We start from the raw sequence: 23,379 nt of genomic DNA on the forward strand, positions 1-23,379 counted from the left end.
TGGCTCGAAATGCGGACTGAAGGTTGCCAAGGGCCCGGCGAAAGACTAATCTTGGCAGCAGCGCGTGGGGTCGACAGTTCACACTCGTGTTTATGAACCAGACTGCTTCGAAAGAATGGAATGGCCGAGGAAAATCAGACACCCCCAACGGCACTGCCTATTGGTGCAAGCAAGCCTTGTTAAGTGGAGGCATTTTTTGGCCACGGCCCGGCCCGAGTGTTCCCCAAGTTCAATTCTGTGGGGTCAAGAAAATACCTGCATGTCTACCGGAGTACTCTGTACGAATAGCGATTTGGGGCTCCAACACGGTGAGAGCAATGTGATAGAATTCGAAAAGTGGAGTTAAAGTGGTACTCAAATCCCTCCATCTATAAAAGACTGAATGATGCCCGCGTTACTCTCCCCGTATACCGTCAACTCAACCCTACCATCCTCTCTCAGCACTGTGTTTGGCTGAACAAATTTCCACCTCGGCTCAGGCTAAGATGCGACGATATGCCTCCAAGTCTTGTGCGCACCATCCGCCGCGCTAAGCGGCTGGTAGAAACTTCTGCAGGACTCGACATCCGCAATACATCGCCAGATTTGGATGCAGCACAGCATCCTGCCCAGAGATGGCTTTCCGTGGGAAGGAATTTTGGAGCGGTCAACAGACACATGGACCGTCTCGGCTTGTGCGTCATGTGAGACTGCTAGGACGCCGCCGCCGTCAAGTAAAGAGTGTTTCAAAATGGCGAAATTCGCCTTGGCTCAAACTGTCAGATAGATGCAAGAAAACTACTTGGAGTAAACGACAACCCACCCGTGCATGTGGCTGGCCCCAGATATTATCGCGCACATTGAATGTACGGAGGGCTGGCATACCCTCCACCCCGATGTGCAGATATGTGTAGTAGATGACTGTTGTGGTGTCAACAAACGCATGACGGCTATTATTTCACAGCGACAGCTTACTTACGGTCATCTGCCGTGATTGGAGTTGTGTCATTGTATCTGAAAATGTCCAAGACTTGCTTATTGTCAGCGAGGTAGTATGAGACAGCATTGCCCTGCACTCTTCCACTGATGTGGCTAGTTTCTCAAAGACACTCGTCCATGTCTGTCTTGGTCGATACCAAGTCTCAATTGGTTTCCTCGTCAGTGGGTGAATAGTGAATTGCTTCTAGGCAGCTGTTCCGGGTCAAAGTTGAATTTTCCCGAGGCGTCCTCCGTCAGCAGCTTCCCAGTGCCATGGCCCAATATGGTTGTATTCCCGGAATTTGTCAACTTCTGCAGGATGCACAAAGTGGCAAGGGCGACTGCGATTATTATTCAGACTCATGCGATTGGCGAAGACGACATTCTTGGAGCCGCAGGTTTCCCGAATATCGCTATACTGCGGATAAACATTGTAGACTTCTCGACAAGTGCTTTCAGCTTATAGGTTTCGTCCGGATCGGGAATGCAAACCACACCCTCCCATTCGGCTCGCACGCCGTAAGGATCTCCATATGGTTCCACGAATCCCAAGATAGTCTCTACTCGGGGGAATATGTCAGCGACCCACGACTTCTGTGGATTGCGGTAAGCCTCTAAGCTTCCGGTGCTAAAGCACTCAATGTATTCAGCCAAAATGTCGGCTTGTCTTGCATTTGAGACGTATTTGGCGGCTTCATCAAGGTGGAAGCATATCTTGGACATTCCGGCGGCATGATGCCCGGTTTCGAGACGAACCATTGCCTCAAAAGAAGGTCCGGACAGCTCTTTGGGTTTGCTGGCCATCTCTGACGAGGCTTGAAGAACAGTAAATGAAACCTTTTTCTCCGGTATGGCGTTTGCTAACACGGGTATTTTCAGGTTCAGTTAAATTCTTCTCCATCACCTGGGCGACCGCGGCGACCTCTTCCCCAGTAATTTGTTCTTTCTCGGGAAAGTAATTTGACTGATTATTCCCATAAGGGAATCCGAGGCTTGATGGAGGCATTGACAGTATTGGACCAATGATCTTGTCCAATAGACCAGCCCTCTGAGGAGAGCTGTTTGCCATCTTGCGAAGAGCATCGGCGGAAACTTGTGGAATCACTTTTGGTCCCCGTCGCCCTGAATGAGAAGACCGCCTGAGTATCTTGTCCTGGTTTTCTTTGACACAGGTTCTTACAAAATAACTGCCCGAGCCAGAGAGAAACGAGGCCGCAAACTCTAGGAATGCCTCCATTTCGTCTAGAGTAAGCCCTTGCTGCTCGGCGAGCCTGTCCCAGTCCCCTCCACAAGCTCGATGCATCTCGAGAATGAAATCAAGGATACCCGGACCCTCAGGAGAAGTTTGACGTAGAATGATTCTGCTCCCACTCCAGGCGGCACATGGAAAGTCTTGTTGGTAAGGCTTGCAAAGCAGTTGAACGCTGACTTGACAAAAGCGCGTACAAAAATTGACTCGAGGACCAGCCCATGAAACTACACGTCGAATAAGCTTGGCTACTGCTATAATAGTGCATGGTGTCCAAGTCTTCAGGCAATGTATAATAGAGGCGGCAATTTCGTCAACCTTGATGGAATTATCGCTGGCTTCATGGCATTTCCAGAGGTTGCCCAGTCAAATTAAACGTTTTGCAGGCGGGTTACAAGATGCAACTAAATTCCTGGACCCGACCAATTTGCCTACGTTGAAACTCAGCCGTTGCACAAAGGAGACGCCACAAAATGGGCCCAAGAGGGTCGGACATATGTTAGATATCCCATCGATCCGCGACCTGCTAATTAGCAACGGCAAGTCAATGGATCTTGTAGGACCAGGGAGACATGGCTAAAGGGCTGCTGCACAATACATGAATCGCCTACTCTCCAACTAGTTCCACGGAACATTTGAGACCAGAATGATCGCTCCAAGGCACAATCTGATCACTTGGCTTCACGAGCCCTGTCTCATTGCATACACTCACGGTATCTTTGACACTGGTATTTCTGTTTCCGTCATTCGATCCTAGATCAATGACGCCTGGATGCATCACCTCTATGTGATATGGCCGCAGCCCAACCAAGCCCACTTTGTCTAGTCGACCAGGTGGAAAGGGCTGCTGTCCATCCACCACCCCATGTAAACCCAGGCTCATCTGGGTGTAGTTCATGCCATGCGTCGACAAGATGATTTTCTGATATAAGCGTAGCATCCTCTGCTAGCACAGGGTTGAAGTCACCGGCCACAAGGCCACGGCTTGCACTTCGAAGCACAGAGGTAACGATTGAGAGCTGTCGTGGTCGCTGGGACGGCTGTATAGGCAGCGAACAAGGTGGACGTTCACAAGTCGAGCGCGCACGACATCCGCTTCACCGTTAGGGGATTGTGCGGGTGAAGGTAGAAAAATATCGCAACAAAGAGCGTCTCTGCCAAATCTGCTTGGGTATTTATACCTCCACACTGGACCTTGCGATCCATTGGCGTGATTGAAGCGTCGTTTTGATAAGAGTGTCATGCTGGCAAAAGATTGTCCGTGCCAGTTGGTCTCATCAGCCTCGCTAGAATACCAGTACTGACGAACTTGTGTATCGCATAGCAGAGAGCGCAAAGCCTGCCTAGAAACTTCTTGGGAAAAAATGACATCCACTGCAGGGGCCGACCTTGCGATGTGTGAAATAATGGCCGAGATGCGCGTCGCTGGCAAGGTAGAGGAAGAATCCACGTTCCATGTCACAAGGACAAACTTTGAACCCTGAATGGACCCCTGTCGTTGTTTTATTTCCTGTTTAGAACGACAGCTGGTGACGGGCACAAATGTCCATTGATCGACGGAAGCGTTGAACTCGTGCCACGACTGGAAGGTGGCAGAGGCATCATGCAGATTTGCTGGAAGAGGAGTACTCTGCGACCACGACAAAAAATGAGTGCGAATATGGGAAAAAACTCCATGATCGCGAATGTGCCAGCGCCTACATCATTGGCTGCCTTTTATTCGGTCTTGTTGTTGATGACATTTCGGTCCACGATCAAAATCTAAGTGTGTTGACAGGACTAAACTCTCATCCACGCGCTGAAACCAAAATGCAATGAAGTTCTCTGACAGGTACGTGACCAGCATGTTTAGTCATCCGTTGCGTCGTCCTGCAACTGCGGTTGAATATCGGATTTGGTCGAGCTTCTAGAAGTCTCGCCTCGCCCACCCCTAACTTTAACGAAGCCATAAAGTTTGTCCACACACTTCCTTTTCATTAGCTGATGATGGCATCGTTTGTAAGTCAGAACATTGACCGAAAAGAAGTCGATGCAAACTCTTCGCGCTTTGGACCGAGGCTTAGAGGCTAACCAAAGAGCCGGAATCATGGATGTGTCAAGACTACGACTAGAAAATTAAGCTGGAACGAGTGACAAGAACCGTTCTTACTGCTCTAGCGTCCTCACGGATTTGCCCACCGTGCAAGGAGTTTGACGTTGGCAGGTGATGACGGGACACAGTCAATTGCTAATCATCCACTTGACAAAGGCGCCGTGACATTGTAAGCCCAGAATTCATCCCCAGCGTCAAAGCATGCCCGCCCAAACTCCCCAACAACGTCCGCAGTCTGCCTCACACAGGGAAGCCATTTACCCATCTAGTCTCGCAGCCGCCAAGAGGATCACCTTACGACAGAATGGATAAAATACGGTTTCGCCGACGAGTTCCCTGTTATTGACACATGCTCGGCGGAAATACATCGGCGAGGGAAGACTTCAACTCGGCTTGGAACTATATTCAGACTGGGCCTCCGTACCGGCGGCATTCGGTCCCCCTTTATACTTTGTCAGCAGCTTATTCGGCCGGTATTAACCACACTCTTGACGCGGCTGGCCAGAAAAAGCCCGGATGTGTATCGAGGGACAGAAAGAAGTGTACGAACCCAGCGTTTGCCTAGAGAAGCGTCGAGTTGGAGCGCGCTGATGGGATGCAAAATCTCGGCCCTAGAGCTGGACGGCGCGAGAAAGATGTGTCCCGTAAAAAGATGCAATTGAAGTTAGTCTACACGACTTAGGAACTCGAGTATTTCGGCGTGGCAACTAGGCTGCGGCTTACATCACTGCACCATTGCGCTAACAAACTCCATCCTTGACACTATGACCTTGTGCTAACATCACGTGGCTTTAACCTTGAAGCGTTGATGTCAACCCCTTTTCGCTGACTGACGTAGACAACCTTGCATTGACGTGCTCGAATGAAGGATAGTACAAGGACGGAGAAGAGACGGACTCGGTGGCGCGGTGGAAGAGGGGGGAGGTGAAGTGTGGAAAGAAGCTTCAATGTTGGGCTACGAGAATTGGGCGAGCGCTAGATTAGTATTTGGGTCGGTGACGGAACCAGACGTGCCCAGTACTTGATTTTCCTACATGGTAAGATGCGCAGCTGCAGGTAGCAGGTGGCGGACAGCTGGCGTACGCCGAACTTGACTGTCGCCATTTTGCCTTTGCCTCAACTTCTTTCCAAGCAAACCTTCTCAGCGCCACGCTTCGCCCGATTGCTAATATATATATATATATATAAATATGTCAACATCTTACGCAGCCAAGAAGGGCAGAAAATATATCGCAAAGCAGCACTGTTTTACCGCCCATGCTTTATATTGGTTCACAAAGTCGTGGGGCAATATGACCATGTTTCCTCATTATTTACACCGGCTTTGCGACTGAAGTTTCATCTAGGCTCAGCTTATGCAGGGTCCAGACCAACAGCCACCCCTAGGGACAACGATGACCATTAATTATCGGGAGGTTTTCCTTTCGGAGGGCTTGTGGCATATAACCATGTTCTCACAACGCACAAAGACAAACACATGCGGGGAACAAGTATTGGAAATGGGTTTGGCTTGCATCGGGACTTGTGGGCATGGACGACTTCACCGTTGGCATCTCACAATCTACATACAAGGGGCAATGATGCATTACAACTGAGCTCACTGGGCATTGCGGAAAAAACATATCGATCACATTGGGCAGACAAATGTATCGCAAAGCACAACCCGAGATCGGGCCGTTTACTGGCTGACAAAGTCGTGGGGGCATATGACGATGTTCCCTCGTTATCAATACCAGCTTCGCGACTGAAATTTTATCTAGGCTCTATTTTGGAACAGCACAAGCACTGACCAGCTTGCGTGCAGACCAAGAGCCACCTATAGGGACAATGATGACCATCATTTACCGGGAGGTTTTCCTCTCGGAGGGCCTAGGAAAGGCCCCATTGACTGCTGAGTCCCTGGCAATGGCATTCCCCCCAGAACGGACCAGGACTGGAAACCAATGAATGAACGGGTAGTAGCCAAAGATGGATTAGTTGACTGCCATTGCCTGTCGACTGCGATATGATGAAGAGAAGAAAAGAGAAAGGGGTTGATCACTGTGGGAGAAAAATCTCTTATGCCTGGAACAGAGGAAGGTAGTGCCTTCCTTGCCTGTCACGGCTCCAGTTCCTTCTTCCAGTGCCGTCTGGTGCCTCGGGAAAACTTGGCGAGAGAAGGACAGCAGCGGCTCAGTTGCCATTCTCGTTGCATCGTTTCTACAGCGTTTTGTCATTCACCCCAATTTGAGGCTGCTGTTGCAGTGGTGCTCCCAGTTCCAAGTGGCCACTCGACCGTATCTGAATGGGTGCATTTATCATATCATCATGTCAAACTACATGCTCATTTATTCCTCGATATCACTCGAGCAAAATTGCGACACAACGAATTTTAAGTACTACATAGAATCTGCCATATCACAGACTTGCACAGTAACAGCCGTGCTGCTGCTACGCTCAGTCAAGAGATCGACCATCAACCATCTGCAATGTCTTTGTCGATGCCGCACTTACTGACTCTCTGGATAGGAGCTGCCGTTTTCCTGCCGTCGTTTGCATTGCCAGCTTCTGCAATACTTCCGTGAAGGAAAAGCACTTGTTTGAGAAAGACCAGTACGTTGTTGGCTCTTCTCAAAACTCAAAACTTTATAGAATATCTGACTGGCTTCGTGACCCGGGTGGTGTACAAGGGGCCAGCGCCTTACAGATCTTTTCGAGTAGATGCCTGCGAATAAATAACGACCCTTGCTAGTTTTAATTTGTAAAGTTGTTAGCCTCACGGTTTTCTCTGAACAAACATCAGAAATTAGTTCTACTCTTAGTCTTCTACATACGAACACAACTCTGAATCCCGCCCAATCTCCTAAGAGAACCTGGCGAACGCTATATTAATAATTAAATCCATGAAGACCAGCGAATACCTAATATTGTACAATATTTTTTGTTCTTTTACTAAGCTCGGCAAATCCTCCATGCATACGGGCCATGTTGAAACTCCGTGTCTTGTATAATAATGCCACATCTTAATTGGCGTTAGTAAGACCGCATATACATCGCTGCCAAGCACCTCAATATTTTCAAATTTCACGGCGTTCAAGTGACCCCGTTCCTTGAGGGCGAATGGCGCACATTCGATAGAGGGCAGCTTAATTGTTCGCGTCTTCCGTTCGTCCCCGGATATATTTGCCGGAAAGTTCCCAACTCCAGTTTTTAGCCAAGATCTTCACCCCAAAAGCTTCTTCTTGTTCCCTCAAGCTCGCTCTGCCTCTTTATTATTATTCGTACCCCAAGAATACATGCCATCTGCCTCGGCCTTTGCTCGCGTCAACGCTTCCTCTGTGCCGAAGAAACGACGTTGTAGCTTGTCGCATAGAAAGGCCTGTAAGCGAAGGTCACGGACTCACGGTGTTCCGCTGCGGTCAAGGGATTGGCAATGAGTGGATCAAAGAATTCATCCTCGTCATTCCAAAAATTCCCGCCGCAGCTCATTGTTTCAAAGTCGCGCCTGCAAGAAAAAAATAGATGGGATTTTGTCGTCTGAGCCCGTCGTCTTGTAGAATGGTGATTGAGTTGGCAAAAGTGCACGGCATATTTGAACCCAAGAGCTGGAGGAAGTGTCAGGTTGTCAAGGACAATTCTGAGGACAAGGGGCCTCCTTCTGTGCCGTCTGGTGTTTCTAGGACACACAACCGAATGCCGCAGGACAGCAGCCTTATTTAATTTGAATTGACAAGTGTCAATACCTCTCGCCTATCCACTAGGGCCTAGTGAAGTGGTACAGTGTGCCTGGCCGTACCCAAGCTAGAGAACCGTAGTTTACCGCGTCATACACCATGAACTACGCGCATCTGCGTCAAAGGCTAGCAGACTGGTGACATATATATGGATGCACTATAACATGAATCTTACCCATGACTCATGAGTACCCATACAAACGAATATAATGCATTACGAGGCCTCAAACATTCACATACGACCATAGCCGCTAGCAAAGTTCACGACCCCGTCAAGCTCTTCTCCGCGGTTTCAATGCCTCCAGATATAGTAGTTAATGTGACGAGGTATATTGATGAATGACATAAACGTCAAGTTTTCATTTGCGTGGAGTAGCATAAGGACTACATCATGATTCATGTTACATGTACGACGCTTTTACTGAGTCGGTTCGTGACATAAATTGCAGACCAGCAGATGATGGGAAACTCCCAAGCAGTAAACAATTGACAACCTCTTAGAACGAGTAGCAGGTCCTAAATCTATATTTTTATGTGATTAATTTTCTTAAAACGCTGCTATAGAAACCCGTGATACACTAGCTACCTACTGCTTCTTCCGTGGCGACCGTAATCGCGACTTATTCCGTTTAGCCACAGGCCAGTCACCTATATCCAAGGACAGTTCATCAGCAGATGTGTTGGAGTTATAGGAGCGTGATTTGTGTGAATGTGAATGAGGTCTTAAAACCGTTTCCTGGCTAGTGGTAATAGTGTCCTCGCCAGACCCTTCATCCGTTAAATTAAGGCCTAAACCGCTGGCCGTGAACGACGCCACTCGTTTTGCCCTTTCATTTGCTTGCTGAATGGCATTATCTCTTTGTTCTTTTGCCCTAGTCCCTGGCGTTGCGGAATGCAGAAGTGCCTTGGCGAAATGTATCAGCATTGCTAGTAAGGCCCCACGTTTTGATCTGTGTCGTTACGAAACCAGGCTTTCCTTCTGGTGTACGTGGCGGTATCGGATGGCTGGTATACATCTTAAGCGTGCCTCCATGATATATTGATGAGATTGTATATGCCTTGTTATCATACTTGGGCTCCGGCTGGCCATATGACTGCAAACTGAGCATACCCCTTGCTCCCAAGGCGCCATTATAACACGACTGTCGGGAAGCAACTGACAGAGTTCCATTGGGGCCTTTAGCCTTAAGGAAAAAATTTGCTAGGATTGGAAGATCGCTCTGAGACGAGGGGTTGATCTTACGGCTTTGCTCTCTGCGGACTCTAATATCGAGCTGTTTGGGCCGTGCGCCGTGGTACAGGTCAGGCATGCCTGAAACGATCGTGCCGTCGGTTAAGTCGTCTAGGTTTGTGAATGGAACGTCTCCAGCAACACACTTGCTATCTGTGATTGTTCCTTGAATTAAAGGTATAACGTTTATTGTAATTTCACGCTCTTTAAAGGCATGGGTGTCTGCTCTTTTAAACCTTCTGAAATCATCATTGGAGAATCGAGATGGGGATAAAGACGGTCGAGGCTGGGCCTATCACGTGCAGTATATCGTTCATGTTCTCAGGCTCTAGTGGCAATGCGCCTATCTGGATATTCATAACCATCTGGGAATATATTATGATCGATGAGATTTTGCTGAAATGCACGATCATATGGACCAGTACTTCTCGTACTAGTAGTATTAAGAGTCGCGTTAGGTCTTTAACGGGGATTAGGCTGGTTCTCTTCACGGGCGACTGCGAACCTCTCTTTAGACGCCCGAGGCTCGAATTGAACTGGAGCTCATATTGCTGCCCAAGCCTATTGGGGCTTGACACTATATTACTATTAGCATTAAATTGCAAATAATATTAAGCTGTACTAACGCCTCTTATCGCGGAAAGGTCTGGGCCGCCTTGTCTTGCAAAACGCTGAAGGGTTGACGGCTGTTGAGGCGTATGAAGTGTTTGTATGCGACTAGGAGAATGACTGCTTAGCTGATTTCGCCGATTTAGTTCCCTTATTGCGTTACGAGTAAGGGGAATCGTTGATAGACCGTCCCAGAATTTGGGAGGTGGGAAATATAAATGGCCGCGTTTCTGCTTCTTTAAAGGGCGGGTGGACTGGCGGCCCACGGTAATTTCGTCTGAAGATGAAGCGACGCCGCGTTTCTGCCCTTTTATGTGCTGCTGGCTTCGTAACGTTGGCATCATTGAACGCTCACCACGTGAGCTTGAAGACGGAGGGACTCTCCTTTTTATGCAGGTTGTAAGGTCGAGCGGTTCTGGTGACGTCGCTGCACCGCCTACTGATTGGCAGGGATCGCGCGGCGCTTAGTGAGACGCGTCCCACCATTGCAAGGGAAGCTCACAGCCTGTAGAAAACACATCATGCTTGACCTTTGACACGACCAGTCGCTCTTGGCTTGCATAAGGCCAAAATTAGACCAGTTTTCCGCCCTCGTAACCTACACGCGCCTTGGCTTGTAGGGCCTCCTAGACTAACAGTGCGAGGAGTAAGCGACAAGCTGATCATACGGAGTACACGATACGGAAGCATTGGTAGCTGGCGAAGGTCGGTCCTTAAGTATTCTCTACTCTAGCTCTTCTTTGATGCCTGCTATATTATGATCTTGCCCACTAATAAAATTCATTTCATTTAGCTGAACTCTCGGTTAAATTCCTATGTCCATATAACTGGTATATATCTCCGACTCCCCTCCTGGCAAATGATCACTCGAAGCACTCGGCCAATCCCAGACCCAATAGAGGGTGTTACCAACTGAAGGGAATATCGATAGGAAGCCGGATGTCGTTTAGGCGCCAAAGATCGGCACCTTGTGGGTTCATTGCAATTTTATTTTATGGAACTTGGCCGTCGTTGCATTGAGAGTGGACTAGTATTAATCTGATAGCACTGTCCATCATTGAGTCTGCCTCGACCATCGCCGCCGGTGCCGTCCGTATTCCAAATATTATGGACGGAAGAAAGCAATTCATCGTCGCGAGGGCTACGGTCGCCTCCTGGCTATGGTCGCCTACTAGCTATGGCCAGCCCTCTTGGCTATAAGGCGTGTCTCTTAGGTGTAGGCAAAACGCTTTGCGATATTACTATATAAAGGGTATAGATATACGCGTGTTAAATTATTTTCTAGTTAAAAAGGTATAGCTTTATTTTCGCCATAATATAACTAGTAAATTTATAGCTAACTAGAGATCCAAAATCTAATATAGTCTCGGTAAATTTGGTTAGTATTGCAACGGTCGTGTCTGGGTAAGACTGTCTCGAGTTGCCAAACGCCATCAGTGGGTCTGGGCGTCGAAGGCTGGGACAGATTTGTTCAATCTGGTCCAGGTGACTCCGTAACTACTTGGTACCTTACCCAGGCACCCAGCCAGCATGTGACGGCCTATTTCGAATAAAGTGGCAGACCACTCTTCTCTTCGGTCTGAATACAAACAATATTTATTACACCGCCAGCCGCAAATGAATTCCACCAACAGCACGAAAAGCGCTTGATCAACTCCCCAGACGACACTCAGAGATTTCCTCTCATCACACCGTTAGTATCCGCATCCTTTCGTGTCTAAATATGTCGAGTGCCCAAGTACCATGTGCTGCATGCAGCTGGACCATTGAGCGTCAAGATTCTTGTGGCTATCAAAGCAATGTCAAAATTTTCTATGCCGTCGGTGATCGGGCAACTTGGGAAGTTGGTTCGCAGAGAATTGTTAAAGACAGGTCTAGCCATCCTCCGAATTCAGAAGCCGAGAATCTTCGATTCGTCCGCGTAAATACAACCATACCTGTTCCCGTTGTGGTCGATGACTGGAACGACCGGGGTCGTCACTTCTTGATCACGGAACGCATACCCGGCACACCACTCAGTGAGGTTTGGCTAAACTTGTCTGAAAGTGATAAGGATGGTTACGCCAAGCAGACAGTTGAATATCTCCATCAACTTCGGACTCTCTGCTCAACGAGAATACAAAGTATTAACGAACAGCCCGTATACTCGGCATTTCTGTTCCGGGACGGCTATGGAATCCCCCATGGCCCTTTAACCTCTGACGAACACCTCTGGTATGAAATGGCCAAGGGTTTGAAGAACGCGCCGCAGGACCTTCAAGACCTTTTAAGACGACGCATGCCATCGGCCCAGCCGTACACCTTTACCCATGGCGACCTGACTTTAAAGAATATTATTGTTCAAAACGGCAGCGTTACGGGAATTATTGATTGGGAAAGTAGTGGGTACTTTCCGGCTTGGTGGGAATTCGTCTCTACTACGATTGTCGATAGTGAAGATGACCGTTCGTGGAAGGAACGATTGCGTGAGCATATGGAGGATTGGGATGAGGGATTACAGTTTTGGCGGTGTTATTATAATCTCTCGAGATGGCCAAGTGTCGATGAGAAGCTGCTGCAGTGGCTTCAACGACCAGACGAGAGAGAGCAGGTATGAACCTTCTGATGTGACACATGTCCCGACGACGTTGAGAGTTTTTGGTGTTATACACTGGGGGAATAATAACAGATATTAATGTGATATAAGCTCAGTTCTGAAACAGAATTGCACCGTTTCTAAGACCGCAAGATTCTTCCACAATTTCAACCCACGGTACATAGACCTTCCAGTTGCTTTGGGACAAAAGCTAAACGAGTTTCAATTCAACACATCCCTGTCCCATATAAGAATTTCAGTCATAATAAGATGGATTGTTTTAAACTGTTCAATTCAAAGACTCAAAAGACACCACTAATTGTTGCTACTCAGAGTTGTGTTGAACAACCGCAAACTTCTAGCCCTACTTGGCCAATGGTTGGTATTGTTTTAATTTCGCAGATCGAAACTCCGCTCTTTGCCCTTACGAATTGCCATCCAACTCTACTTTAGCTGGCGCATCGATTTCGGCAAATCAGCTCCACAAAATTCGCACGTATCTCTTCCTGTAATATTGCCTTTACCGCACTTTGGGCAGTTCATCGTAACGTTGACGTCGCTGACCTCTGATTCTGCTAAGCTGAATAGATTATAATTAGCATGCTGTGTTTTGGACTGTTCAACTGCTGAATGAGAGATGGGAACGTACGAGTTGTGCCAGCCGAGAGACTATTGAGAGTGTCTTAATATCCGTCGTTGGGTGAAAGCTTGATAAAGAGCTTCCGGACAGGACTATAAAAGGACATGAAGGCCGACTTTTATGCTTCTGGGCCACGTAAGCAATCTTGTATTGTTTTGTGACCATGTGCGTGCCCCTATTAGCAGCATACCTCGCGTTTTCGTATTCAGCACGACACGACAATCTTACCTTGCCAGAGCGAGCAACGCGCAAGGCCGACAAGGGCGATGTAAGCATCTTCGACGCGCCAAGCAATCAAGCCGTTTCGGTAATGATTGTCTATTACAAGCTTTCCTCGGCGAGACGTGAGGTGTGATCTCCCCCCCTTCTTTTGGCAGTGAAAAGTTAGCTATTACACTCCTGTCCCAAGAAGCCGCCGAGGGGTGTCGTTATCCTTGTATCTGGAAGTATGGTATGCGAACTGAAGACTTGTTGAAGGGTTGCATTGCATCTCTTACTTGGCCAACTAAAATCTGACCTGCCTTGCAGGCAGCTAGCAAGTCAAAATGGCCGATTTACCTTGACTCCTCCAAGCTGTTACAGTAAACCAGGTCTATAACGATATCCTTCGTGAGGCTTTTTTCATCGTTATAAGGCGACTATCGTTAAGGTGCGTATGTTCTTGTCACCTCTCATCCAAACTAAGCTCATTTGGGATTAGACAAGTCACAGCGGCTCGCCATCTTACTACATTTGCCATGCAGAGCTAACCCTAGCGGCTACCGTCGTAATGTTTGACCGGCCTGCTTCTGCTTGGCTGCATTTGCACCATAATCACTCGCAGCTTGCCCTGCCTGGCCTGACGAGTGCAACTCACGCCAGCGGTTGACATTGCCTGTAATCTCTCATGGCAAGCTCGCTCCCAACCTCGGTATTCGTCTATTCGTCTTCGCTTCGTCGGCCACCGGTGCCCGCAATGGCTTCCGACTTTCCCTACGTGAAGAAGATGACCCCCGAGGGCCATGTTTTTCCGTCTCAAAGGCTGCGCCGAATTTGCGACCCCGATAGAACTCCCTTGGTTCTAGTTGCTTGTGGTTCATGTGAGTATCTACGCGTCGTCAAGCAACTAGCCGTGGCGGACACGACAACAATAATCCCCGTATTCGAGTATGAGTCTTTTGCTAACACTTGTCAATAGTCTCTCCTATCACATTTCTCCATCTGCGCATGTTTCCCTATGGCGCGCGACCATGCTCGCGGTGAAGGTGTGTCCCACACCGGATCTGTTCGAAACCTCTGGAAATCCTCGCCGGACTATGTAACTTACCAAGATGGTTGCGCAACGTCAACGGGATTCCATGTCATTGGAGGATATCTCTCACCAGTGTCAGACGCCTATAAGAAAAAGGGTCTTGTTCCCGCGCACCACCGTATCCAGCTGTGCGACTAAGTGGTTAATGGTGGACCCGTGGGAGGCTGAAAGCCCAATATATACATCCCTACCGCCCGGGTTTAGACCATTTTGACTACGAGATTAACCACGTCATGGGAGGCGTCGAATGTACCGGTGGCACTCGCAAACCGGCCAAGATAGTCTTGCTCGCTGGGGCGGACCTAGTCCAGAGTTTCGGATCCCCTATCTGGTAGTCATGCTCCCAATCGGAGAATCTAGCGTTATTGTATCAGCCAATCGATTCCATAGGGATTCAAAAGACATAGACCACATCTTAGGCAATTTTAGAGCCTTTGTCCTCGAACGGACCGGAACCGAGCTTGACTTGGCGCTGGCAGCATGAAAGCAATGGGAGAAAACATCCAGGTTATTCGACAGGTCCGTTTTCCTCGCTGCGTTGCGTCATTTGTATTGATTTGCCATGGCTAATACTTGATTGCAGGTTGTATCAAACGACATTAGCTCCACCAAAGTTCGATTACTTTTGCGTCGGTCAATGTCCATTGATTACTTGTTAGTCGCCAACGCAGAAGCCAGACCAGAATCTGTACTGATTGTTCCCAGAATTCCTGACGACGTCGTCAATTACATGCACGAGCATAATTTATACCGCGAGTTGGATCTCGCCAAACCCAGTAAAGGGAAGGAACAGGCCACCGCGGGAACTTCTACTAGCTAACGGAAGATATTATCAGAGGGCTTCTCGTGAGACATGATGGCGATTAAAACTATACGACAGTCCGATCGAATGAGTCATGAAATGCTGTATCTTCAACAACAATTGCGTATAGCTTTACACGTGTGTTTGAGGCGTTTTGGAAGCATTGATCAGCGAGGTATCAGTTTCTCGGGACAGGGCGGGAATGTTTGTTTCACGTCATCCTTTCTTATTTCGTCTCTTTTTCGATCTATGCAGACACAGCGAAGCAGTGGTTAGGTGATTGGGAGAGGCCGGCATACGCGGTGGCGTAGTTCAAGCGCGTCAACAAGAGGGTTTAACCAGAGAAGCACGAAAAGAAGAATCTTGTCCAAGATTCAAGAGGTAAATATGCAGTCATCTGCAGGCGTTTGTCATGAACGAAGTCGAATCGGTTTAAAGCTTAGAGATGGCAGGTCTTTTGGGACTGATGACATGATAAAGACTACACTATGCAGACGACGCCATTGTTGCGATCGATATGTGTTCTAAACACTCGCAATGGAGAATAGTGCAAATGCGTTCAGGGAGTCATTATACTGCCAGGCACGATTAATAAGGTTTGCCTCGATATCTCGCGGAAGCATCCGTTGCGACCCGAGGCAGGGATGGCATTGTCACACCATGCTGCGTTGCACAGGATTTTGCGTAATATGCGATATGAATCTGGGTTTACGGGCTAGTGGGTGAAATCAGCCGTCATGAAGAACGAACAAAATATGTAAGCTTCTTGATGTAGCCTTGGGGTATGTTTCTCGGCCACGGTATGCAAGAGCCGTGCCGCTGTGGATTTCGTACATTGATAATCTGATGCCCATTCTTTATCACGAGTTGCTTGGGGTTAGGATTCCGGCTATTCTCAATCGTTACTTTATCGCTTGGCACTCGACTCACAGAAACAAGAACATACTTCACACTAGCATTAAATTCGTTTAAAGGGGTATATACCACTTGTCTTGTGATGTTCCAACGTCAAATTGCACAACCGTGAATTCTCAGCCCTACTTAATAACGGAGGTACTAGGCGTGGCAGAGATTTATCGGTTCTATAATTCCCGTGCATAACATCCCGTTAATCTCGCAAGATAATCTAACGAGTGTTGAATTAATAAATAATATAATATATTTTTTACTCTTTATTTTATATTTATATTATTAACTTTATCTATATTAAACTTAAAGTTTATTAATATATATAAATTAAAAGTTAATATTTAATAAACTGAATTATAAGATTTAACTTTACGTATAATAAATTTAATAAGCTTTTATAATTTAACTTTTCATCTTAAAATTATAAATTTCAATAAATTTTAATTTATTACTTTATTTCATTAATAACTTATTACTCAATAATATACTTAACGTACTTGTCAAAATAACACGCGTGATATGGCTCTCTCAACTTTAGGGTTAACCAAGGGCATCAAGATCAAAACGGGTACGTATTCATCTCCCGACACTGTCGAACCAGTCACACGCCGCCTCAGCACACTACTCTTGAATACTCGCCAGCATCACCACGTACGTAACAGATATTTTCCTGGACGTATGAAATGTCCTCGATCCAAGGGTTGAAAGGGTCGGCAAGTGTGTATCAACTACGTTGGTAGACGCCCGAGACGGTAGGCGGACAAGACAGCACCGGCGTCTCTTTGTCTCCCGAGCAATCACAAAACGAGAATCTGCATGAGTTGTCTCGATAGAGTGATCTTGGTAAGAGCAAACATGTTACTATCTAAACAATCTAAATAACAATAAACTGACTTTTTTTAGGGGGTCTCAAGGGCAGCTAGTCCGGGTGGGCAAAGGCTCGATAGAAAAACAAAAAAACAGACGCAAACAAAAAACAATAACAAGACTCTATATAGATCCGTCTTCGGCCCATCCGCGAAGCAGTTGCTTGAGCCATTCCGCACATCTGGCAGTAGGTGCCCGTTCGGCTACCCATAACCCGTAGATATGTTACGGTGTGAGTGTGACTACGCCTAGCAGTCCCCCGACGAGTCATCTTGTTTCTCTTCGGGAGAAGAGCAGTAGTCAAGCCGGTGGCCAGGCTCTTTCGATTACCAGCAAATTTCCTGACAATGTGAAATGCGTAGCCACCAAAGTCAGGGCTTAAGGCCTCTCCTGGTATTGCCCCATGTGATGTTCGGACTCACTTCGAATTCAACTTGAGATGGGTCAGCCGCTTGCAACACGGGCGGGGGCTCTTTTTTCTCTTTGCATTGTCGGATAAAGTCGTCGACGTATTCGTCCAATGCCATTCTCCTTGTCGGCTCAGGGGGAGTGTACCCTGCAACGTGCTTGGCCTTGAGCAAATTGGCGCATAATTTCTTGGCCTGGGTACTGTCAGTGTCATAATTTTCCCCAGAAAAGGCTTTGCCGTCGATAACTTTGGCCTCATATAGCTCCCTCCAGGCTTTCTTCGCATCTTGTTCGTTTTCAAAGAACGCAGAGACGAGATCCCAGTTGGGCCTCAGGTGAACTGCTTGTAGCCCTCGTTCTTTCTCTGATTCCAAGAACAAGCGGCGAAAAGCCGTGATCTGAATGTGGTTCACAACGTCCTCAGGAGTGGCTCTCGTGCCGGCAAACTTGACATATGTGCCAATGCATTTGTCAAATAATATCGTCTTGTCACGCAGACCCAAGAGTCTCTTCTCCATGGCAGACTTTGACGCCAGCGTGTCTATTGCAAGCCATTTAGTATGAGACTTTTCGTCGGAAGAATATGCCACCTACATTCTTGAGACATTGCGTGAGATTTATACCTGACAAAAGAGAAGGGATTTCGAGATGAGACGCGTTTATTCTGTTGATTCGTATTATGTTGGCTTTATGCACAAGCCTGGCTGGAATAGGACTTTGGGCGGGCTTTTTTCAAGGGCGAAGCGGTATGGAGATCTTTGACTTTGGATGGGATGATGGAGCTCTCTCTCGTCTACAAGCTGCGGGTGAGAGACGCTCTTTATATACTACTGGCTCTGGTTCTCCGTGCACAAAACACTCGTCACTTCTACTACACGGAAGGTGAACAAGAGGACCCGACGCAAATATACATCCATAACACATGACGGACTGACCCCCCTGTAATCTACACTGACACAGAGCACTCCTGCTTACTCGAGCATGGAGTCACAGGAACAGGAGTCCAATAACAAGAAAGATGTTTACTGCAAATGACAGGCGAGGCTGTAGAGGTGGTAGTCTGGCAAGAGTCCAATATGGAATATCTCGAGGCTGACAGGGCATGAACCAGTTCGACGTTGGACCCTAAATGCCAAGACATTAAATAGCCCTTGAATCTTCACTGAGCTACTGTTGCATGGAACACGCGTGACTAGATTCGACACTCACAGGTAAATACCGAAGTGTTTGTGCCCCAAGGTCGCGTCAGATCTCAAAGCCGTCTTTGTGCGGGTGGAGGGGGCCGAGCCATATTCCCAGCTCTTTGTAATATATGTAATCGACCCCCGCAACCAGACTCTTTTCTCGTCTTGTCCCTTTGTGAGCAGTCTTGAATAGTCGATACCTGCGAGAACTTTTGGTCTCCGGTTAGAATGTTATGAATACTGGTCCATGTCGGCTGAAAGCAGCCTGGACAAATACATTCCCGCCTCCGCTGATTTGGCTTCACTGAGCAGGGCATTGATTACGGCCCCAAGCCTGCCTCAACTGAGCTCAAAGAAGGCGACCATGTTTTTAACACTAAAAACAGACTGTAAGCTGTGACATGCTCATGTCAAAAAAAAAAAAAAGTACCAATAGGATCCAGAAACAACTTACAACAATACCTAAACCAGCAATCAGATAAAGGCACCAAGACAGAAACAGGAACAGGTCGGGCGCCAAACAGACGGCGCCTTTGCGATACTCCTTTAGGTCATTGATAAGCGCAATATGGCTTTCTCCACGTTCACGCCTAGCGCCCTCCGACTTCCATGTTTTCGTGAATGCCTTTACTATTGCGGGGTTATCACCAATAGAAACGTCTCTTGTGGTTTGAAGCCCCCAGCCGAACCAGTTTACGGGTTGTGATAAGTCGGACGCCAAGCTGCTAGAACTAGCTCGTTCACAAGCAGCATATGAATAAAATCAGTACCATCGCAGCGGTCCGGAAGGGCGGATGAGCGGACCATGTCCATGGCGATGGCGATGGCGTAGATGCGGTAGTTATGAAACTAGTGTCAAGGACTTGCTGGGTTCGCTCGCGCTGCATGTCCATAAACCGTCATTAGCCCAAAGAATGAAATCACCAGGACTACAAGAAGCACCCCTTCGCCTACTCTCGCGGTTTGCCTGATCGTGTACAACATCACTTACATGCCACAATCTCTCCGCAATCAACTCGTAGACTAAAGCCAACATGACCTGGCAAGACCTCGCCGCCAAGCAAAAAGCCCATGTCTCAGATGCCATTCCCCCAGAATGGCGGCTGAAGACAATCCCTTCGACCGACTCGGTCATGTCTGTCCCCAAAGAAAGCGGCATCCTCACTGAACAAGAGCTGGCAATCACGGAGTCGTCCGCTGCAGATCTAGTGAAGAACTTGGCGTCTGGGAAATTGTCCTCTGTGGCCGTCACAACGGCCTTTTGCAAGCGGGCTGCCTTGGCCCATCAGCTAGTAAGTACAAATTGCAGTTACCATTTTTTCTTCTTTTCATTGATTTCAGTGTCCTTACCATATTTAGGTCAACTGTCTCCACGCCTTCCTCCCTGACTTCGCGCTGGCCAGAGCGAGGTACTGCGATGATTACTTCGCCAAACACAAGAAACCCATTGGTTCACCTGCACGGGGTGCCCATCTCTTTGAAAGACCAAGCTCGGATCAAAGTAGGTAGCTTCGAAATCTGCCCTTGAGTCGGGTTTAACTTACTACGAAATGCCAGGGATCTGAAACAACCATGGGATATGCCGGATGGATCGGCAAAATCGACCAACACAACTCTGTTCTGATAGACCTACTTGACAAGGCTGGAGCCTCTTCTATGTCAAAACGAGTGTGCCGCAGAGCTTGATGGTCTGTGAAAGAATAAACAACGTCTTTGGCCGCACTCTAAATCCAAGGAATAAGAACTGGTCGTCTGGAGGGAGCTCCGGTGGCGAGGGCACCATCATTGGTAAGTTTGATTTGTGATTGTCCCCCCCAAGAACTCTCTGACTCTTTATTAGGAGGTTCCATCAGGACTCCAGCAGCCTTCAACTTCCTATATGGCCTTCGCCCCAGCCACGGGCGGCTGCCATATGCCAAGTTGGCGAACAGCATGGAGGGCCAAGAGACGATCCATAGCGTATGCGGGCCTCTTGCGCACTCGGTTGCAGATTTGAGGCTATTCACAACAGCTGTTCTTGAGCATCAGCCGTGGAACTTTGACTCCAAGGTTGTCCCTATGCCGTTGCGACAGGGTGAAGCAGATGCTGTCAAGGCAAAGGTTTCCGCCAGTGGCCTGACGTTGGGATATTATTCCTGCGATGGGAATGTGTGTCTTGACTGAGATTCAGCAACATATGACTGGTACTGCCATCAAGACTGACTCGGCATCACTAGGTGCTTCCACATCCTCCTGTTCTCCGGGTCGTGCAAACAGTTGTGGACAAACTCAAAGGCGCAGGCCACGTCGTCCTCCCTTGGGAGCCATACAAGCATCCTTATGCGGTAGACCTGGCAAACCGTGTCTATGCATCAGACGGTGGCGCCGCAAGACAGTTGATCCGATTCTCATCTATCCAAGCCGTCAATACATTGACTGCTTGCCTAGGATATCCATTCCGCACTTAAACTCTTAGGCGAGCCAGCAATCCCCACCACCAACGACTTCGTAAACCCCAACTTGGAGAAGCTAAATATCAACCAAGTCTGGCAATGCCAATTAGACAAGTGGAACTACCAAATGGAATATCTCGCCGCGATTCGCCGTTTTGAAGCCAAGACAGGACGGGAGCTAGATGCCATCATTGCGCCTGTCACGGCAGCTGCAGCAATTCTTCACAATCAATTCAAATACAACGCCTACCCCACAGTAATCAATGTACTCGACTTCACGAGTGTGGTGGTTCCGGTAACATTTGCTGACCAGAACATCGATGTCAAAACGGCCGGCTTTGCCCCCTTGACCGATTTGGATCAACTGTTCAGGAAGGATGTGATTTTTTTTTTCCCCCAAGATGATCCAGAAGCCTACCATGGCGCGCCGGCCGCTGTGCAGATTATTGGGCAACGTTTTACTGAGGAGAGAGTCGTGGCTATTTATTGCGGAGGAGATTGGCCCGCTGTGACACTCATAGATCATGATGTGCCGAAATTGGATCGATGGCTCATAGCTTGGCAACGCAGAGGATGAAAGCCAGCATCGTCCTATGAGTAACTCAAAATAGTAGTGTCAACTTACTTGGTAAGAGTATCATTATACTTGAGGGTCAGCGTCTTACATGCCTGGCTACGGTGTGCGCCAACAACCCAAGTTGTAGATCACTCAGAGGCCTCACTGGCTTTAAAAGATGCTGACATCAGATCTTGTGCACAACATGACCGAACTGACATCAGCGCCGTTGGATGGCGCATACAGCACCAGAGCCGAAAAATGGACACAAAATGGTGGGAATTCAATTTCTCTCAAGAGGCTTAGCCCAGCGTACCCCCAAGCTAGGGGTTGCTAGTGTCGACTGGCCCTGGCGATCTGCAAAAAGTTGGTGTCGAAATAGGTAGTTTGAGGCTTGAGGCAAAGCTCAAGAAGAGCTCTCGCCCACGAAGTGTGTCGGCCCTACTAGAAGGTGTGTGCTATTCTTGGAACAACAAACGGGGCCACGTTGAGGCTATGGCAGTAGCGCAGGCGAGATCTGGGTTGTGGGGACTGAGACCTGGACCAGGCTCGGCCCACGAACTGATAGGATTGACAGGAATGACAGTACAATGCGTGCAAGAAGCAGCAGAGCGGGTTGCTGTACTTGAGCCGTGTTCTCAATATTGCCGAGGAACAATGCTGTAGCCAGGGGCCAATGTTGCAAGGGAAACGGGTGATGTGCATTGGCACCCGAAGGTGAATACGAAGAATGACGTTGTGCGTGAAACAAGGCTGAGTGAACCTGTCCTGGATTTCGGAGACGGCAGTCAGTGTAGCACATTAACCATGACAATCGCAGGGTATCGAATCGGAATAACACCGTGGCTGTTTTCTCTGGGTCGTACGGCATTTCTGCTTGCAGAATCGTGTTTTGGGTGCCGGACGGACATTGTCATTGCGTGATCTGTCCTCCGTACAAGAGTATCGGGAAGATAAAGGTTGAGAATTTTCTCGGCAATGACGAGATATTTAGTCGGCCCAGCTTTCTATAACTACACCAGTTAGCTTCTCTGGTCCTGGCGGTCTGTGTTGAACTTTGATGCGGCGTTTACTATGGAGAAATTGCAGTAGAGGCGACATTGACACCGCGACGGCGGTGAGATTGGAGCGGCAAACGCAGGATGGTTGCCACGAGGCGACCAAACTAGCTTTCTCGTGTTGCTGCTGCTGCAGTCAGGGTCTTGAAAAGAGGGTCCACATACGGAAGAAACTGGAGAGATCGTTGTGCGGTGCTGCTGGTATGGCTACAGAGGCTCGACGTTGCGGTTGCCATGACAGGGCAACGGGCAATGATGGATTAAAGGCGTGAACTAGACCGTCCATGGACCCCAACAAGGGCCATCCCAAACGGGTCCCTGGGCATGGGTCAATGATAGCCTGGCCTGGTCTGTCTCTCCAGTCTTGCAACCTTTGTCGAGAGCGAAGGGTCTTGAGGGGTGTCACTCCGGAATTGGTGGCAGTTGGACAACGCGTGCGCTATGATGTAGCTGGGAGGTTTAGCGGCAAGTTTGAAGTTCGTGCTCAAGTTGGGATGAGATGAGTTGCGTGTTGCGAGATGCGTCAATGAGCTTCGCTCTCGTCTCAGGTAGGCCGCAGACCAGAAAGAAGCATTGGAAATATACAAAGAGGGATGATTGTTAGGTGATGACAGCACAAGCATTTGGCGGCCAGGGCAATGGCAATAGTCTCTTGTTTTTGCAAGCATTTCGGTTTCGTCTGGTGCAGCAGTGAGGGAAAGTGCGGTGGTTGTTGGGCCAGCGAGGGCGGATGGGGGCGGATCATTGGGCCAATGGAGCCAGATGTGCTACGATCAGCCTTCAGGGGTCTGGTTGGCTTTGGGAGG

General features: G+C 48.3%; 12 protein-coding genes across 13 annotated transcripts; 7 read left to right on the forward strand and 5 right to left on the reverse strand.

Moving 5' to 3' along the window:
- Positions 1–1,317: 1,317 nt before the first annotated feature.
- On the reverse strand, positions 1,318–2,260 carry J3458_003484 (uncharacterized protein; the record flags this gene model as incomplete). Its single annotated transcript, XM_066117772.1, has 2 exons — positions 1,318–1,794; positions 1,823–2,260. 2 exons carry the CDS (start codon positions 2,258–2,260, stop codon positions 1,318–1,320), a joined length of 915 nt encoding a protein of 304 aa, XP_065977563.1.
- A 553-nt stretch (positions 2,261–2,813) lies between these two features.
- J3458_003485 (uncharacterized protein) lies at positions 2,814–3,146 on the reverse strand (the record flags this gene model as incomplete). The annotated part of the gene is made up of 1 exon (XM_066117773.1): positions 2,814–3,146. The coding sequence occupies one exon, from the start codon at positions 3,144–3,146 to the stop codon at positions 2,814–2,816; it is 333 nt and encodes a 110-aa protein (XP_065977564.1).
- A 994-nt stretch (positions 3,147–4,140) lies between these two features.
- On the forward strand, positions 4,141–6,087 carry J3458_003486 (uncharacterized protein; the record flags this gene model as incomplete). The annotated part of the gene is made up of 2 exons (XM_066117774.1): positions 4,141–4,204; positions 4,307–6,087. The coding sequence occupies exon 2, from the start codon at positions 5,776–5,778 to the stop codon at positions 6,085–6,087; it is 312 nt and encodes a 103-aa protein (XP_065977565.1). The 5' UTR covers positions 4,141–4,204; positions 4,307–5,775.
- Positions 6,088–8,276: 2,189 nt separating this feature from the next.
- On the reverse strand, positions 8,277–10,275 carry J3458_003487 (uncharacterized protein). The gene is made up of 2 exons (XM_066117775.1): positions 9,869–10,275; positions 8,277–9,819 (listed from the first exon to the last, which is right to left on the reverse strand). The coding sequence occupies exon 2, from the start codon at positions 9,319–9,321 to the stop codon at positions 8,884–8,886; it is 438 nt and encodes a 145-aa protein (XP_065977566.1). The 5' UTR covers positions 9,322–9,819; positions 9,869–10,275; the 3' UTR covers positions 8,277–8,883.
- Positions 10,276–10,395: 120 nt separating this feature from the next.
- J3458_003488 (uncharacterized protein) lies at positions 10,396–12,685 on the forward strand. Of its 2 annotated transcripts, none has more exons than XM_066117777.1 (3): positions 10,396–10,568; positions 10,645–12,441; positions 12,543–12,685. In XM_066117777.1, the coding sequence occupies exons 2-3, from the start codon at positions 11,575–11,577 to the stop codon at positions 12,546–12,548; spliced, it is 873 nt and encodes a 290-aa protein (XP_065977568.1). In that variant the 5' UTR covers positions 10,396–10,568; positions 10,645–11,574; the 3' UTR covers positions 12,549–12,685. The 2 variants fall into 2 exon arrangements, with proteins under 2 accessions (XP_065977568.1, XP_065977567.1); XM_066117776.1 differs by having other exon boundaries at positions 10,645–11,144; positions 11,216–12,570.
- Positions 12,686–14,021: 1,336 nt separating this feature from the next.
- On the forward strand, positions 14,022–14,495 carry NMNAT2 (Nicotinamide/nicotinic acid mononucleotide adenylyltransferase 2; the record flags this gene model as incomplete). Its single annotated transcript, XM_066117778.1, has 2 exons — positions 14,022–14,145; positions 14,311–14,495. 2 exons carry the CDS (start codon positions 14,022–14,024, stop codon positions 14,493–14,495), a joined length of 309 nt encoding a protein of 102 aa, XP_065977569.1.
- Positions 14,496–14,837: 342 nt separating this feature from the next.
- On the forward strand, positions 14,838–15,177 carry NMA1_2 (Nicotinamide/nicotinic acid mononucleotide adenylyltransferase 1; the record flags this gene model as incomplete). The annotated part of the gene is made up of 3 exons (XM_066117779.1): positions 14,838–14,876; positions 14,941–15,011; positions 15,063–15,177. 3 exons carry the CDS (start codon positions 14,838–14,840, stop codon positions 15,175–15,177), a joined length of 225 nt encoding a protein of 74 aa, XP_065977570.1.
- A 2,129-nt stretch (positions 15,178–17,306) lies between these two features.
- J3458_003491 (uncharacterized protein) lies at positions 17,307–17,861 on the reverse strand (the record flags this gene model as incomplete). Its single annotated transcript, XM_007812322.2, has 1 exon — positions 17,307–17,861. The coding sequence occupies one exon, from the start codon at positions 17,859–17,861 to the stop codon at positions 17,307–17,309; it is 555 nt and encodes a 184-aa protein (XP_007810513.2).
- A 1,700-nt stretch (positions 17,862–19,561) lies between these two features.
- J3458_003492 (uncharacterized protein) lies at positions 19,562–20,036 on the forward strand (the record flags this gene model as incomplete). The annotated part of the gene is made up of 2 exons (XM_066117780.1): positions 19,562–19,819; positions 19,887–20,036. 2 exons carry the CDS (start codon positions 19,562–19,564, stop codon positions 20,034–20,036), a joined length of 408 nt encoding a protein of 135 aa, XP_065977571.1.
- A 176-nt stretch (positions 20,037–20,212) lies between these two features.
- On the forward strand, positions 20,213–20,974 carry J3458_003493 (uncharacterized protein; the record flags this gene model as incomplete). Its single annotated transcript, XM_007812321.2, has 3 exons — positions 20,213–20,315; positions 20,368–20,675; positions 20,744–20,974. The coding sequence occupies 3 exons, from the start codon at positions 20,213–20,215 to the stop codon at positions 20,972–20,974; spliced, it is 642 nt and encodes a 213-aa protein (XP_007810512.2).
- A 112-nt stretch (positions 20,975–21,086) lies between these two features.
- On the forward strand, positions 21,087–21,471 carry J3458_003494 (uncharacterized protein; the record flags this gene model as incomplete). The annotated part of the gene is made up of 2 exons (XM_066117781.1): positions 21,087–21,338; positions 21,361–21,471. 2 exons carry the CDS (start codon positions 21,087–21,089, stop codon positions 21,469–21,471), a joined length of 363 nt encoding a protein of 120 aa, XP_065977572.1.
- J3458_003495 (uncharacterized protein) lies at positions 21,100–23,269 on the reverse strand. Its single transcript, XM_066117782.1, has 2 exons — positions 22,739–23,269; positions 21,100–22,528 (listed from the first exon to the last, which is right to left on the reverse strand). Exon 2 carries the CDS (start codon positions 22,384–22,386, stop codon positions 22,009–22,011), a length of 378 nt encoding a protein of 125 aa, XP_065977573.1. The 5' UTR covers positions 22,387–22,528; positions 22,739–23,269; the 3' UTR covers positions 21,100–22,008.
- Positions 23,270–23,379: the final 110 nt, after the last annotated feature.

This window comes from Metarhizium acridum (assembly GCF_019434415.1).
Source record: "Metarhizium acridum strain ARSEF 324 chromosome Unknown scaffold_13, whole genome shotgun sequence".
Taxonomy (NCBI): domain Eukaryota; kingdom Fungi; phylum Ascomycota; class Sordariomycetes; order Hypocreales; family Clavicipitaceae; genus Metarhizium; species Metarhizium acridum.